General features: G+C 42.1%; 1 protein-coding gene across 1 annotated transcript; it reads right to left on the bottom strand.

The window, feature by feature from the left end:
• Positions 1–8,371: 8,371 nt before the first annotated feature.
• On the bottom strand, positions 8,372–9,373 carry LOC103208432 (olfactory receptor 52B6). Its single transcript, XM_007954135.1, has one exon. The coding sequence runs from the start codon at positions 9,371–9,373 to the stop codon at positions 8,372–8,374; it is 1,002 nt and encodes a 333-aa protein (XP_007952326.1).
• Between the last annotated feature and the right edge of the window lie 6,694 nt (positions 9,374–16,067).

The following is a 16,067-nucleotide window of genomic DNA, read 5'->3' as shown; positions in this document are numbered from 1 at the left end:
AGAAAACTTTATGGGGCAATTCTATTCTGTAATACATGCAGTCACTATGAGTCGAATTGACTAGGTGATACCCAGCAAAGTCCTTTGTCAAATGGCATTTATAAATGGCATAAGTTTGAGAATAGGGAAAGAAATTGTGAAGGAGAGCAGCAATACAGTTAACTTATGAAACATAAATTATGAATCACAAAAAAATAAAAACTAAACTTCACGTGGGACTCTGGTGGCGTAGTGCCTAAGGCATTTGACTGCTAACCAGAAGACTGATGGTTCAAATCCACCAGCCACTCCTCGGAAGGAAGGTTGGGCAATCTGCTTTGCCCAAACACAAGCAGACATTCCACCACCACGTGAAACAGCCCAGAGCAGCTCAGAGCTGCCTCACAGTATAGGGAGTACAGACCAGCGCCTGGGGCACTGGAGCTATGTGGATCAAATTAGCAAATATAAGAAGTCAAATTCATGACAGATCCCCAGGAAATTTGAATGCACCTTAAAGTTCCAGAAGCACAGCCATTGATAAGAGGGCCTCTTCCTGTAGATGCAATTTAGGATGCAAAATGAAGGGGGAGGGAAGGCAGAAGAAGGAAATGAATGATATCTAGATCAGTAGCATCTGTGACAATGAAGAGTCACAATTAGATATCAAAATGGTTTTCAGACTTAGGAATGAGATGGACAGGGTTGCCCCTGAAGCTGGAGTGGGGAGCCCTAATTAAAGTGAGTAAAAATCCTAAACAGATGGCAACTGCATTCTTCAGTGAGTTGGACCTTTTCATGCTTTGGGAAGAACATTATTTTGTAACCTCTGTGTAGGGTTAGATTCCACTTTTACCTGTGATCTGGAATCGACAATCTAACATGTGGGCACTGGGTAAATTTTTGAATTGGAACATAATCACTTGCAAATTACTATTTAAAATTCAAAGAATCTTTATCCCATGCATTTTGGAAACTTATAATTAATAACAAGAAATTCTTAAAATATTGTCCTATGCAGATTTTTTTTCTCCGAGTGGTTAAAGCTTTGGCTGCTAACAGAAAGGCCAGTGGTTTGAACCTACCAGCCACTCTGCAAAATAAAGAGGCAGTCTGCTTTGGTAAAGATTTATAGCTTTGGAAACCCTATGGGGATAGTTCTAATAACCTACCATCCTACACTATGAGTCAACTCAATAGCAGTGGGTTTGTTTTTTGAGTCCCATTAACTGCCATGCAGTCGATTCCAATTCATCGCGACCTCCATTCATTTTCCAAGACTGTAAATCTCTGTGGCATTACCTCACCTTCCTCCTGAAGAGCAGTTGGTTGGTTTGAACTGGTCTTCTGGTTAACTGCCAAATGCCTTACCCACTTCAGTATTATATAATTAAAGGAGTTTTTTTTGTTTGTCTCTGTTTTGGTTCACTAACCCCCCCATCTGATCTTCTCAGATGTTTATGTGTTTATCTATAGCCTGGCATTTGGTGTTAATGGTAATACAGTATTGTGGATATACTGGTTGGTATTAGCATCTCTCTATATCTTATGTGCACAATTCGGTGTCCTCCCTTTTCCTAATGTTATCGTGGTGGTCACACTCTTTCTATACCATCCTTCTCCTTACCCAGTCAGGGTCTGGGCCCCTACTAGCCCAAAATTAATCCCTCTCCTTCCCTCCCCACCCGTGTAACCTACCAAGTGAGTTCCCTTTCTTAAGCAAACCCTTCTTTGTCTTTTTACAGTAATGGGCTCATACAGTATTTGTCCTTCTGCAATTGACTTATTTCACTCAGCATAATGTCCTCCAGGCTCATCCACATTGTGAGATGGTTCGTGTGTTCTTCATTGTTCTTTAATGTAGCATAGTATTCCATTGTGTGAACTTACCCTAATTTGGTTATCCATTCAGTCTGTTGATGGGCATTTAGGTTGTTTCCAATTCACCGAGTTTTTACGGATGGCCAAAAAACAAAAACCAAACCCATTTTCGTCAAGTAGATTTCAACTCACAGGACAGAATATAAATAAAGTTCATATTGCTTTTTCTAAACCTATGATATTCCACTTGCAATTTCTAATTTTAAAAAATTGTTATATTTTGACTTGTTTAGATGTTAAAAAAGCAATCATATCCTTTATTATAATGAATTTTAATAGATTTTATTCCCTACTATATTTGAAAAATTGTTTTGATTGAGCATTTTTTAAAAGCTAGGCTTGGTGTTTGTCTGTAATAACTAAAATTTGACTGTTTAATATTTGGCTGGCAGTTTTCTATGTTTAACTTTTGCTTCATTTAATCCTCTAAATACTACTGTCCATTTTATAGATGAAGAAACTGAAGCTCAAAGAGGTCAAATAACAGGCTCAGGGAACATGGTCAGGGGCTAAAAGTCAGAGCCAGGATTTACACACAGCAGTCTGGCTGCAGTGTTCATGTTCTGCCTCTATTGAAAAAAATTTAATACAATAACATGTTCTTATAACTTCATGCAGTTAATTTGCAGCAAGAGAGAAAAATAATCTATACCATGAACTTCGAAAGGGAAGAGATCGTCTTTTTCACTGTTATGTCACCTCTGCTAGAAGTGACAATACGTGGCGCTGTCACAGAACTGGAAATGTTTCTCTACGACAGGCGCACTGGCCATCGACGGGATGAGAAGCCAAGGAAGTTCCAGGGGTGAGACCCGGCCAAGGGTCAAGGCTCCTTAGAATTTTAAATTAATTTTGAGGGACTGAGGGCCCCCACTCCTTCCATCTTTTATCTGAACTCCACCCCGGAACGCTTGGCTCCTTTTTTGGCTGGCCTCTGGCCTGGGGGCAGACCCGCCAGGTTAGGATGAGTGCCGGAGGCTTCTCTCCCAACTCCTCTGGGAGGAGTCAGGGGCTCCAGGGGTGGGGGAGGAGCCGTCTTCACTTCCTGGAGCGGCGAGGCTGGAGGTGGGGGAAGGGGTTGCTGCCCTCTGAATCCACCCAGACAGGGGTCTGCTGTAATTCTCTAACGCAAAATGTCCAAGGCTGCCTTCCCTAAATCATTCAGCTTCCAGATTCAGGATCTAAGTGTCACTAGCCCTTATACAGCCCGTTCCCAGCTCCTAAGGTGCCTCTTCTGTGCTTTTTTCCCAAACTTGGGTCAACTCAAAACTACAGAACTACCTCACTCTTCCTCCACTCGCTATCTTCCCGCTCCCCAAACCGACCTGTAGTGTGGATCAAATTCCTAGTGGGAAAAGCAAGTTGGTGTCTGACTAGAAAATGGGTTTGCCCACTAACCTGGAATCTGTGGCTTGGGTCAGAGCCAGAATCTGCAGCCGCCGCCACTACCTCCCCCGAAGCTGAGAGACGGCGGGGCAAGGGGCGGGTCTGGGGAGGAGATGGTGCTGATAGGGCCGGTATGTCCCGCACAGCTTTAAGACCTGCAGACTCCGAGGGTGTAGTCATCAAGAAACCCATAGGCCCAGAGGAAGACCAAGACTTCTCTATTCAAGGCAACAGTGCTGTACCTCATACCTGATGAAATAGCACATTCTGAGGCCCTTAAATATACCTGAAGGCCAAAGACAGCACTTGCAAAGTGCCTTCAGTTTACTTCGGCTTTTAACATCTTATCACTGTAAAATAACGCGGGTAATAGCCAGTTTACCAGTCCTGTTTTGTTTTGTTTTTTACCAGTTGCCAGTGAATCTACTGTAACTCATGGCGAGCCCATGTGTATCAGAATAGAACTATGCGCCAAAGGGTTTTCAGTGGCTGACTTTTAGGAAGCAGATCTGCAGGCCTTTCTGTTGAGTAGGCTCTGTATGGTCTTGAACTTCCAAACTAATGTTTGGCAGCCAAGCATTTAGCTGTGTGCCACTCAGGGGGTCCTAATACACTTGTATACACACACATATTGATTCTGGCTCATGGTGACCCCCACATGGTTTCCAAAGCGGTAAATCTTTACGGAAGTAGATTGCCCCATCTTCCTTCCCAGGAGTGGCTGATGGGTTTGAACTACCAGCCTTCTGATTAGAAGTCAAATGCCTTAGGCACAGCGCCATCAGAGCTCCTTAATGCACTTGCACTCCATACTAAGTCTTTCTAAAATTGTATAAGTGAAGACCACCACTTAGCATATTAGCATTTTTTTTATACTAGCATGTTTTACAAAAAGGTGATGAAAATCTACCAATTTAAACTTATAGGTTATCTATGCATATATACATATATATCTCATCTATACATCTTTGGTTTAAGATCCTTATGAATATTTGCAAAGCTTACAGAACCTAGGAAGTATAGCTAGAGTTTCAGTAGTACAGCAGTCTAAAATTGCTGCACTTACTGCCCCAAGGATAGTAGCATGGGCTGGAAGGGCAGGTGGGTGGAGTCCACAGGGAAAGGAGCATTCAGTGTGCTGATGAAAGACAAAGCCTGGGGGTTGGGCAATCTACTTCCGTAGTGATGTTGTTGTTGTTATGTATAGTGATACTACCTCGGAAACCCAAGGAGGGGTCGCTATGACTGGACAGCAATAAGTCTGTTTTTTTTTTTTTTTGCGGGGGGCGGGTCATTGGTCAACTTGGAGAAAATTAGATTGAGTCGGAAGAGACTGTGCAGCGTAGTCTTCAAAACCAAACCAAACCCACTGCCTTAGAGTCCTATGCGACTCATCAGCCCTTCCTTGGGTTTCCGAGGCAGTATCACTACGGAAGTAGATTGCCCAACCTTCCTTCTGAGGAGTAGTTGGTGGGTTTGAACCACCAGCCTTCTGGTTAGCAGTCAAATGCCTTAAGCACTATGCTACCAGAACATTCTTAATGGGAGGGCTCTGGAATTGCAAAATAAGGAATGCAAATATGTATACCTCATGTCCTCAGGGTTGAAAAGCCACACCAGAGTTCTTCAGGTAACTCTCTGCTCTGGTGGTACAGTGCCTAAGGCATTTGACTGCTAACCAGAGGCTGGGCTTCAAACCCACCAGCCACTCCTCAGAAGGAAGACTGAGCAATCTACTTCCGTACTGCCCCAGAACCCAAGAGGGGTCACTATGAGTCAAAATCAACTTGATGGCAGTGATTTTTTTTTCTTTAATGAAGGATTAATATTATTTACATATCAAGTCTTAAACTCAATTGGATCAAGAAAACCAGAGAAAAATGATGAAAGTTAACTCAGAGAAGACAAACATGTGGAAAATAATCTCAAAAAGATGTTTAGACATTCATGTTTATTTTTAATTAAAACTGTAATGAGATAATGTCAAAAAAAATGATAATATTCAATTAGTGTGACTTGATCTTTCCGATCTTAAGCAATTTGCCAACATCTATCAACATTTTAAATATACATAATCTATGATGTAGATGTACCATCTGAAGCATTCTAAATTTACAGATATACCATTCTGCTAGATGTGAACACAAATATACCAGAAAGAATTTTCCAGCCATTCTATAATAGTAAAAAGTATGATAGAAACAAAATCTCCATTAATATGTCAGCTATTACTTTGTGGAGTCCATGGTAGTACCAATAGCTAACATGCTCAGGGCTGCTAACCTAAAGTTTGGGGGTCGAGTCCACCTGGAGGCTACTGGGAAGAAAGTCTTTGCTATCAACATCCATACAATCAGTCACTGAAAACTCTGGAGTATAGTTCTATTCTCACACACATGGTGTCACCATGAGTTGAAGTCTACTCTACTGCAACTCATTCCAAAAAAAAAAAAAAACCAAACTCACTGTTGAGTTGATTTCGACTCATAGCAAACCCTCCTTGGGTTTCCGAGGCAGTTATCTCTACAGAAGCAGATTGTCCAATCTCGTATTTATTTTGTCATCTAGCTAATCTCATTAATAAAAAGTATCTCTGAAATAGTTATTAATATCCCTCTTTACAGAGAAGGGAGCTCTGATAGTGCAGTGCCTAAGGCATTTGACTACTAACCAGAAGGGTGGTGGTTCAAACCCACCAGCCACTCTTCAGAAGGAAGACTGGGCAATATACTTCCATAGTGCTACTGCCTGGGAAACACAAGGAGGGATCAGTATGAGTCGGAACTGACTTCACGGCAGTGAGTTTGTTTTTTTTGTTTTTTACAGAGAAGGACACTTAGGCTTAAACTGGTTAAACAGCTTGCCTAGTGGCCAGAGGCATAACCAAGGTATGCTAGGTAGAGCACGTGCCCTGGGAACCACTTGAGCAGTTTCTGTTAACCACTGCAATTTCCATCTCCAGCTGTGAGCAATCATCCAGCAATTTAAAACAAATTGGGATAGGTGCTATTTTTCATAGAGTCTCCTCTGCCAGTGACACACAGCTAGTACCTGTGAATATGATGACTCTGCAATTCTAAGCCAGGTCTGTTTGAATCTAAAGCCATTGCTTTTAGCCTCTACACTCAACCCAGAGTAGCTTCCAGCATTAAGGTGTCTCCTGGCTGCTCTCAGTTCATCTCAGCTCTCAGGCTGTATCTGTCAGGTTGGTTCTTTTTCCAGAGACCGTGCCTGGTCAGATCTTAGTCCTTTTGAAGCCTAACTACCAGACTCAGGTATTGCCCCCAAGTATCTCACCTTTGGCCTCTCATTTCTTTAATTTTTTCAGTACTTCTTTCCCTTCTAGCCTTCATATTTCTGTGCCGCTAGGTGGGGCAATGCTTTCTTTCTCTGCTATTCCAGTTTGGAGTGGCCATTGCAAGTGACAGTGTTGATATACTGTATCTATATGAGTCAGGGCTGACTCGACGGCAAACAACAACAACAACAACAACAACATAGAGATTTGAGGTGGTGGTAGAGGTGGCTAAGGAGGGCAGAGAATAAGGCAGACACTCACTGAAGACATGCTGTGTTAGTTACATAGCAGAGTTCATTTATACCGAGCAGTTTGAATGAACACACCAAGAAATAAGGCATATGAGTTTGATGATAATGAAATATCACACTGGTTAGCAGATAGTCACAGATTTATCAAAGACCATAATGGATAGGATGCTTTACACATTCAAAAAAATTACAAAAATGAGCCAGATGGCTTGGACTCCAAACTAGTTATCCATCTTATCAAATCAGAAAATGGCCAAAGTCAATAAGATAAGACTGAAACTCAGGACAGCCCCGAGAGAAATAGGCACAAAGGCTTTTAGAGACTGCTCTTCACAGTTACCATTCTAATTAGAATTCTGTGGCATAGCCACTGGGTATGTTATCCTTTAGGCCAGCTTTTCTCATGCTCCAAATTATTTTCTTATTAGCCAGGAAGATGAATAGCAAGTCATTTCTTAAATTTCTACCATTCACTATTTTCACTCCATTGCTTTTCAAAAGTACCTGTCCATTGACATTACCTGGGGAATTTTACAGTTTTCTGATGCCTCACTCCTACCCAGAGATTCTGATTTCTATGACAGAACTTTGAGACCTGGGCATGGAGATTTTTAAAGCTCTCCTGGTGAACTTAATAAGGAGGTCTGGTGGCATAGTGGTTAAGGCATTTGGCTGCTAACCAAAAAACGTAGGTTCAAACTCACCCGCAGCTCTGCAGAAGAAAGATGAGGCAGTCTGTTTCCATGAAGATTTAAAGCCTTAGAAACCCAATGGGGGTCACTATGAGTCGGAATCGACACGAGGGCAGTGAGTTTGGTTAAATCTATTTATTTATTTATTTATTGTGAATCTAATGGGCCGCCAAATTTGACAAACACTGGATCCTGAGCAAAAGCCCTATTTAGACGGCAGAGTTAGGGTAAGTTATCAACATTCCCTAGTTTTTGCTGAGGTAGTGAGGAATCGGAAGCTATTAGAATAATAGGTGAAAGAGAGTGGGGTGGTGGTATAAATGTCTAAGGAAGAAAATCACAGTCTTCCACCCCCAGAGGTGGGTTTAAGTAGAAGATGCATTTTAATAATTTGTAACATAGATGAGAATAACATGAGAAGAATTAGAAGATAATAGACATGAGGTTGGGGTGAATACCAAACTATATATGGTAGCATAGTGGCTAAGACACTTGCCTGCTAACCAGACGGCTGGCAGTTCAAACCCACCAGCCACTCCTCGGAAGGAAGGTTGGGCAATCCTACTTCTGTAGTGATACTGCCTCGGAAACCCAAGGAGGGGTCGCTATGAGTCAGGTTTGACTCGACGGCAAACAACAACAACAACAACATATATATTCTTGTTAAATGTCGTCAAGTCACACCTGACTCATAGCGACCCCTCCTTGGGTTTCCAAGGCAGTATCACTACGGAAGTAGATTGCCTCATCTTCCTTCTGAGGAGTGGCTGGTGGGTTTGAACTGCCAGCCTTCTGGTTAGCAGTCATGTGCCTTAGGCACAACGCTACCAGAGCTCCCATATATATATAATATATGGATTAAGTTGAGATCAAGTTGGGAGCATTTATCTAGCTTGTTTGGCAAAATCTGAGAACATCTGTTTAACCCCTTCCAAAATCTGTTTTGTCCTCACTCCATAAATAATGGGATTGAGCATGGGCGGGATGACGACGTAGAGGTTAGCCAGGAGAATATGAACATAGCGTGGGATATATCTCCCACCAAACCTGTAGGCAAAGGCAGAAAAGAGGGCAGGGATGTAGAAGAGTAGTATGACACAGACGTGGGAACCACAGGTGCTCAGGGCCTTGGACCGGGCATCTCGAGAAGGGAGGCGGAAGACAGCTCGGAGGATGTGGACATAAGAAATGGAGATAAGGATGATGTCCAGTCCTATGGAGAGAAGAGCTGCTGCCAATCCATACCAGACATTGATGGAGATATCAGAACAAGACAGACGGGCAATGCCCATGTGCTCACAAAAAGTATGTGCAATGATATTGATTCGGCAATAGTGTAGGCGCTTGAGGAGAAAGATGGATGGAAACATGATGATGAAGCTGCGGGTCAGGGTGGCAGCAACAATCTTCCCAATGACTGTGCTTGTGAGGATTGCAGCATATTGAAGAGGAGAGCAGATGGCTACATAGCGGTCAAGGGCCATGGCCAGCAGGACAGCAGAGTCTGCTACAAAAAGGAAGTGGATGAAGAACATCTGAGTCAGGCAGCCATCAAAGGAAATGTAGCCAGAACCGAGCCAGAAGCTGGCCAGAGCCTTGGGCATGGTGGAGGTGGAGAGAAGGACATCAGTGCTTGCCAGCATGGATAGGAATATGTACATGGGTCCGTGCAGGTTTGGCTGGGAGAGGATGACACAAATTAGAACACCATTGCCTGCGAGGGCAGCTATGTACATGGCGCAGAAAGGGATGGAGAGCCAGATGTGCAGGTGCTCCAGCCCAGGAATACCAGTGAGGAGGCAGCCTGCCATGCGTGTATCAGAGTTGTTTGAAGTAGCTAGGCCATTCTCAGATGAAAGAACCATGACTTTTTGCAGAGCCTTCATCTGTATCGTAGGGGAAAAAAAGCTTCAGACTTTGAGCACACAGGCAGAATGCACATAAAGACTTGTGAACATCTTCAAGATATGGAAAGTGTCATAGAGGGTTCACACACTCACGGGTTCTACAACAGCCATGGGCTTAGTACACAGGCACATTCTTTATAGACAGTCATACGTGGGCTCTGCACAAAGATACAGTTATGTAACCTCCCCACAAACGGACTTTGTTTCTTCGTTGTTGTTGTTCTTAGCTGCCATAGAGTCAGCCCCCGACTCGCGACCCTGTGCACAACGGAACCGAGCGCTGCCTACTCCTGTGCCATCCCATGTCTGGAGATCAGACCGTTGTGATTCACACTGTTTCCACTGGCTGATTTCCATGAGCAAATCACCAGGCCTTTCTTCCTGGTCCATTTGACTGTGAAACCTGTTCAGCATCATAACAATATACAAGCTGCCACTGACAGATGGGTGGTGGCTGTGCGTAAGGTACATGGCTAGGAACCAAACTGGTCTCCCACAAGGAAAGTGAGAATTCCACCACTAAACCACCAATGTTCCCCCTCTGTTTCTAGTTCAGTCCTGTTGAGTCCTTATTCAGAGGCTTTCTACATCTGTAAGGCTTCCTAGCAACATTGAAAACATTGCCAGACTCAACACAGTGCTTCAGGCTCTGAAAAAAGCAGAGATGGCTAGAACATTGAAAACAATCGCTATGGACATGAGAAGTGTGATGGGCTCTGTAAAGTCCTAGGCTCTGCCCTGAGGGGTTGTAGTCCCTTTACAGAAATATCGCCTCTGCTTAGCAGATTCCTGGAAAGACAGGGTTAGTAGTGGTGGGTACCGCAGACCCTGAATCTCTGTTCTGTGAGCCACAGGTGCTCTGATATGTATGGGGACCACCAAGGCAGCTACGGCATTTAGCATTTGGAAAGAACACTAGGCTGAATGTGAGCCCACCAGGGTCAGAGATCTGCTTTGTATGCTCCTAATTGCAAGTCACTGATCTTTAACATGAGAATAACTGCTACCCTGTTTGTGTAGTCAATTTTGTGTCTGTGGAAGTCTCACTAGCCTGCATGATGCTTTCTGAGTCATCTCTGTGACTGTGAACTGTGTGGCAGGACTCAAGGAGTGGAGAAAGGTGTGGCTCTGAAAGTGTGCCCAGCAGGACCAGCACCATCAGCATCATCAGGGAACTTAGGAGCTTTTGGGTCCCCCTTCAACCACAATCAGTGGAATCTCTAGGGTAAGGGTTAGTAATCTTTGTTTTAGCCCTCCAAGTGATTCTGAAGTATGTGAACCACTAGTGTTAAGAAATTGATTTTTTTTGCCCCTATTTTTTCTAAGGAGTCTTTGGGTGGTACATTGTTGTTGTTGTTATGTGCCCTCGAGTTGGACCTGATTCACAGCGACCCCTCCTTGGGTTTCCGAGGCTGTATCACTAAGGAAGCAGATAGCCCCATCTTCCTTCCGACATTTCTCCCTATTTCATTCCCTTAGTCCCTGACAAATCCTCTTCCTGGCTCATATTCCTAGCTTCTGTTCTAAATAAGCAGATTTTTGTTTGATAAATGTGTGTATCTGACTCATTACAAATATAGATTGTTTCCACTGAAACCATTCTGTCATATTTTGACTCAAATCTTCTTACTTTGTAACAATCATTCCCCTCAGTGTTGGCTCCAAACATCTCTCTATTCCCATCCTCCCTCCTCTTCTCCCCTCCCCTCCCCTCCCCTGTCCACGCCTTTCCTCTTTTCTTTCTTCTCTCCTCTTTCTTTCCCTCTCCCTCTCCTCTCTCCCATGTCCCCAGTGCACCAGATGGGTTCATTTCCGCAATAACAGAGAAGACCTGGATGATCAGGCACAAACTTTTGTTTTTCCTTTTCTTTACTCTCTTTTTTATTGTCCATTGATTTTCTGCTTTCTACCAGGGAAAAATATCTCTCCTGCCATTTTTGGGGTATCATTTCACTTGTTCTTTGATTCCCTTGCCTGTCTGACCCATTCAGCAACTTTATCCATTTATCTTTCATAAATAATCCATCCCTTTATGTGATAAAATAACCTTTTCTTCCATTGTTCCTCAGTGTCTGAAGGTAGAATCTGTATACAATTTATATTTCTTTCATCCTTTTAGTAGATAAGAATCACTTCCTCACCAATCTGTCTGTCATGACTTGACCCTCCAAATTGCCCTTCTCCCATTCCACCCTCTAAGGAAAAATTATTTGTTACAGCAACCACGGAGCTCTGGTAGTGTAGTGCCTAGTGTAGTGTAGTGTAGCAAGGCACTTGACTGCTAACCAGAAGGCTGGCGGTTCAAACCCGCCAGCCACTCCTTGGAAGGAAGATTGAGCAATCTACTTCCTTAGTGATACTGCCTTTGAAACCCAAGGAGGGGTCACTATGAGTCGGGTCCAATTCAATGGCACACAACAACAGCTCCCACAGCCAATCCTTTGCTTCTGCTTTGGCCCATCATCAAACTTTACCAGAGAGTTATCAATTTATCTGGTACTCATTCCCACACTTTCCTCCTTATCAATTTTCTCCATTCCTTCCTAAAAAAAAGTCTACCCAGACTTACCTCCCTGACGTCACCTTCTTGGACTCACTGTTACTCAATTCAACATTTCATGCACTACTCAAGCCTCAATATATAGAATGAAATCCAAGATCTTGCCTCAGGCAGTGTTTATTTCCTCCTCTCCTTGGGGAGTAGGCATTCTCCTCCCTCTCTCTGTGTGCCCTTCTCCTTCTTATCTCCACCTCCCTCCCCTTCATTTGAGCTAATATAGCCCTGTTCAACATGGATTCCAGGGCACATAAGGATGTGCTTTGACACAGAGACAGATAGGAAGGGAAATACTGACAGGCGTTATGTGTGTCCAAGGGATTTGGCCAGTATATCTACGACTCTTGGCCTCATAGTGTTCTATCCAATTTATTTTTACATTCCTAGTTCCACTGTTAATCCTTTTCCCTGCCTGCAATCCCATTCCCTCTCCTCTCTTTCTCTCTTCTCATTGTCCTTTGTAAAGCACTTTCCTCTTGGAATTCTCTATCCATTACCTATCCAACCCCTGCCTACCTCTTTTTTTTTTTTTACACCGTAGTAATCTCTCCTTATCCCTTCCATTGGACCTATAGATCCTTTATTTCCATAACTTGTCCTAAATCAAGGGATGTATAGGGATGATTGTCCCTTGCTAATCCAACCATTGACAAGCCTTGATTGATGCCTTCTTTGAGTCTGTTCCTTCTTTGAGGTCAATAGATAAGGGAATCGTGCCTGCTTACCAGTTTACCATGAGAAAAAGACAAATTCACTGCTGTGAAGTCAGATCCGACTCAGAGACCCCTCCTTGGGTTTCTGACGCAGTATCACTACAGAAGCACATTGCCCAATCTTCCTTCCTAAGAGTGGCTGATGGGTTTGAACCACCAGCCTTCTGGTTAGCAGTCAAATGCATTAGTCACTATGCCATCAGAGTTCCCACAGGGGGTCAAATTGCAGTTGGGACTGAAAGAAATATGTGTCTATGTTCACAAGGTTATTGTGTGTGCCGATGGAGACAATGACTGTGAAAGGAATTTATAAATTAAATGGCAATAATGATGTTTCAGAGAATTTGGATTGGGGGATAAGAAGGAAATTAGAATGATAAAATCAGAGCAGAAACACTAGAGACTAGTATTCAGGAGACAGGAAGTAATACCAATCTGTGTCAAGATTTTCCAAAAATGGAATGACTCCCCTTTTTGGACCAGACCTCATTTGGGGTTATTATTACTTTAAAAAATTGAGATCTAACTCACATACAATAAAAATCACCACTTCAAAATATACGATTCAGTGGTGTTTAGCATATTTACTGTGTTGTGCAACCATCACCCCTTATTAATTCCAGAATATTTTCATTAACCTAAAAAGAAACCTCATGCTGATTAGGAATCACTTCCCTTTCCCAGTCTCCAGGCCCTAGCAGTCACCACTCTCTGTGGAGTTACTTATCCTGGATGCTTCATATAAATGGAGTCATACAACATATAATTTTTCATGACTGGCTTCTTTCACTTAACATTATGTATTTGAGGGTTATCAATGTTGTAGCATGTATCAATACTTCATTTTACTTTTATTCTGAAGTAAAAATCACAAATCATAAATCATTTTGAAGTGTATAATTCAGTGACATTTATTACATTCACAATGTTGTGCAAATACTACCTCTATCTATTTCAAAGCATTTTTATAACCCCCTAAAAGATCTTATACCCATTAAGCAGTCACTCGTCATTCCCCACAACTCCTGGCAAGCACTAAAAAAAAAAAAAAATCTACTTTCTGTTTCTGTCAGATCAACACATATTATCACCTCCAGGGAAGAGTCCCACTGCATAGAGGAGAGAGAAGAGCATAATGGTGTATCAGGGACAGATTATCTCATAAACAAGGTAAGGATGGGCTTCCTTATCTATAGTGAACAGTTTCACATGTTTTTCACCACACACTGTTCATTACAGATTAGTAAGTAAGCTCAAGTAAACTGTGCTTACCTTGCTTATTGGGTACTCCATCCCTGTCAGGGGTTGTAAATTTGAAAAGAGGCTTTGATTCTGTAAGAAGGTGCTGTGGGATTAGGAGAGAGGCAGTTGCCAGCCATAACTAGAACCAGAATCTTTGATATGCAAAGTGTGAAATTGTCCACTATGGATTAGTAAGTAAGAACAAGTGAGCCCATGCTTACCTTGTTTATTGGATGATCCAACACTGTTAAATCACTCCATTGCTTGCAGGTGTCAGAGCTGCCCAATGAAATGACGATATGAACTTACACAGGCCGTGAATGGCTAGAACAACGTTTTCCCACAGGAAAAAGAAGTAGAGCAAGATCAACTTCAACAGTGGCTGTTTGTCCCCATGGCCAGCATGCCATTCTCCTCATCTGATGCTGGGTGGTGGACTTCAAGCACTCTGTTCCTTCCCCACTGGGTATAGATATAGCAGGGAGGTTGGCTAGGTGCCATATGACGCACATGAGTAAGCAGAAGAGATAATAACATGGAGAGATATCGCCAAACAAGACAGAACTCCCAGAACAAACTGTATTACCTTCCTGGAAGATGTTCAAGGCTTAAAGTCCTGCTTGGGCAGCCCAAGAGGGGCAGAGAGTTGCTAGAGGGCTGCTCTCTCAGCAGTCTTCATGGATTTACCTCGTTTGAATATTTCATATAAATGGAATCCTACAATATGTGACCCTTTGTGTCTGGCTTCTTTCACTTATCATTAGGTTCTTGAGGTTTAGCCTGTATCAGAGCTTCATTTTTTAAAAAGAAATGATTATTATTTTATTTATTCAGGTGAAATATATAACTCTATTCTTTTTGGTGCTGAATAATATTTCACCGTAAGGATATACTGCATTTTCTTTATCCATTCATTAGTTGGTGATCATTTTAGTTATCTCCATCTTTTGATTATTGTGACTAGTGCTTCTAAGAACATCCTTGTACAAATACTTTTAATTGTCTTGGGTGTATAACTAGGAGTGGAATTGCTGGATCTAGGGTAACTCTAAGTTTGACTCTTTGAGGAACTACCAAACTCTTTTCATAAGCAGCTGCACCATTTTACATTTCTTCCAACAATGTATGAGAATTCCAGTTATCTCTACAAACACACCAGATTTATTATTGTCATCTTTTTTGTTATAGCCATCCCAATGGGTGTGATATGGTTTCATTGTGTTTCCACCTGCATTTCTTTAAGGACTAATGATGTTGAGTGTCTTTTCAGGTGCCTACTTGTCATTCATATATCACCTTTAAAAAGCTAACCATTCAGATCATTGATTATTTAATAAGTTTGTTTATCTGCCATTTTATTATATAGTTATAGGACTTCTTTATATATTCAAGATACAAGTCCCTTCTTATTTATATGATACACAAATATTTTCTTCTATTCTATGTGTTGTCTGTTCAGTTTCTTTATCATGTCCTTTGAAATACAAAATTTTTGATTTTCATGAAATCCAGCTTTTTTTTGGGTTCCTTGTGCTTTAGATGTCATATCAAAGAAGCCCTTGACTAATCCCATAAAATATCTATACTCATCTTTTTCTAATAGTTTTACAGCTTTAGCTCTTTGAAAAAAAAAAGAAAAAGAACAAAACAAAGCAAAAAGATAAGAACGTGAGTCATGTCCGAAGTAGATACAGTGTAGCTTCCAGATCAGGAAAAGGTTACATGAAACATGTACATACTCATAGTGTTGGAACCTCTCTAGCGCAGTCCCTTTAGGTTTCAGAGTCCTCGTCTTTCAGATTCTCCCCATCCTCTGAAAAAACCAAAAGAAACTAAAGGTGTTATCCAGACTTTGTGTATGTTATTCTGTCTGAAATTAAATTTCCTTCTTCTCATGCTTCACGTTCTCAGCTAGGTCATCTCCTATCTTTTTATCTGTCTTTTTCATTTGAGTTATACTCTTTCTTGTATCTCTGTTCTCATCCTTGGACCTATCATCTTGAACTCCTCTACTGGCTTTCTTACCCAGCACCAACATCAAAATTAGGTGCCTATAAGCACTATTTAGGAACTCTGGTAGCATAGTGCCTAAGGCACTTGACTGCTAACCAGAAGGCTGGCGGTTCAAACCCACCAGCCACTCCTCGGAAGGAAGATGGGG

Source organism: Orycteropus afer, unplaced genomic scaffold, assembly GCF_000298275.1.
Source record: "Orycteropus afer afer isolate SDZICR_OR568_19922 unplaced genomic scaffold, OryAfe1.0 scaffold00014, whole genome shotgun sequence".
Lineage (NCBI taxonomy): Eukaryota > Metazoa > Chordata > Mammalia > Tubulidentata > Orycteropodidae > Orycteropus > Orycteropus afer.
Note: the sequence above shows the minus strand (reverse complement) of the source record. Positions and strands in the feature narration are given on the sequence as shown.

Coding starts and splice junctions, on each gene's coding strand:
- LOC103208432 (XM_007954135.1), bottom strand. CDS start 9,373: ATGAAGGCTCTGCAAAAAGTCATGGTTCTTTCATCTGAGAATGGCCTA.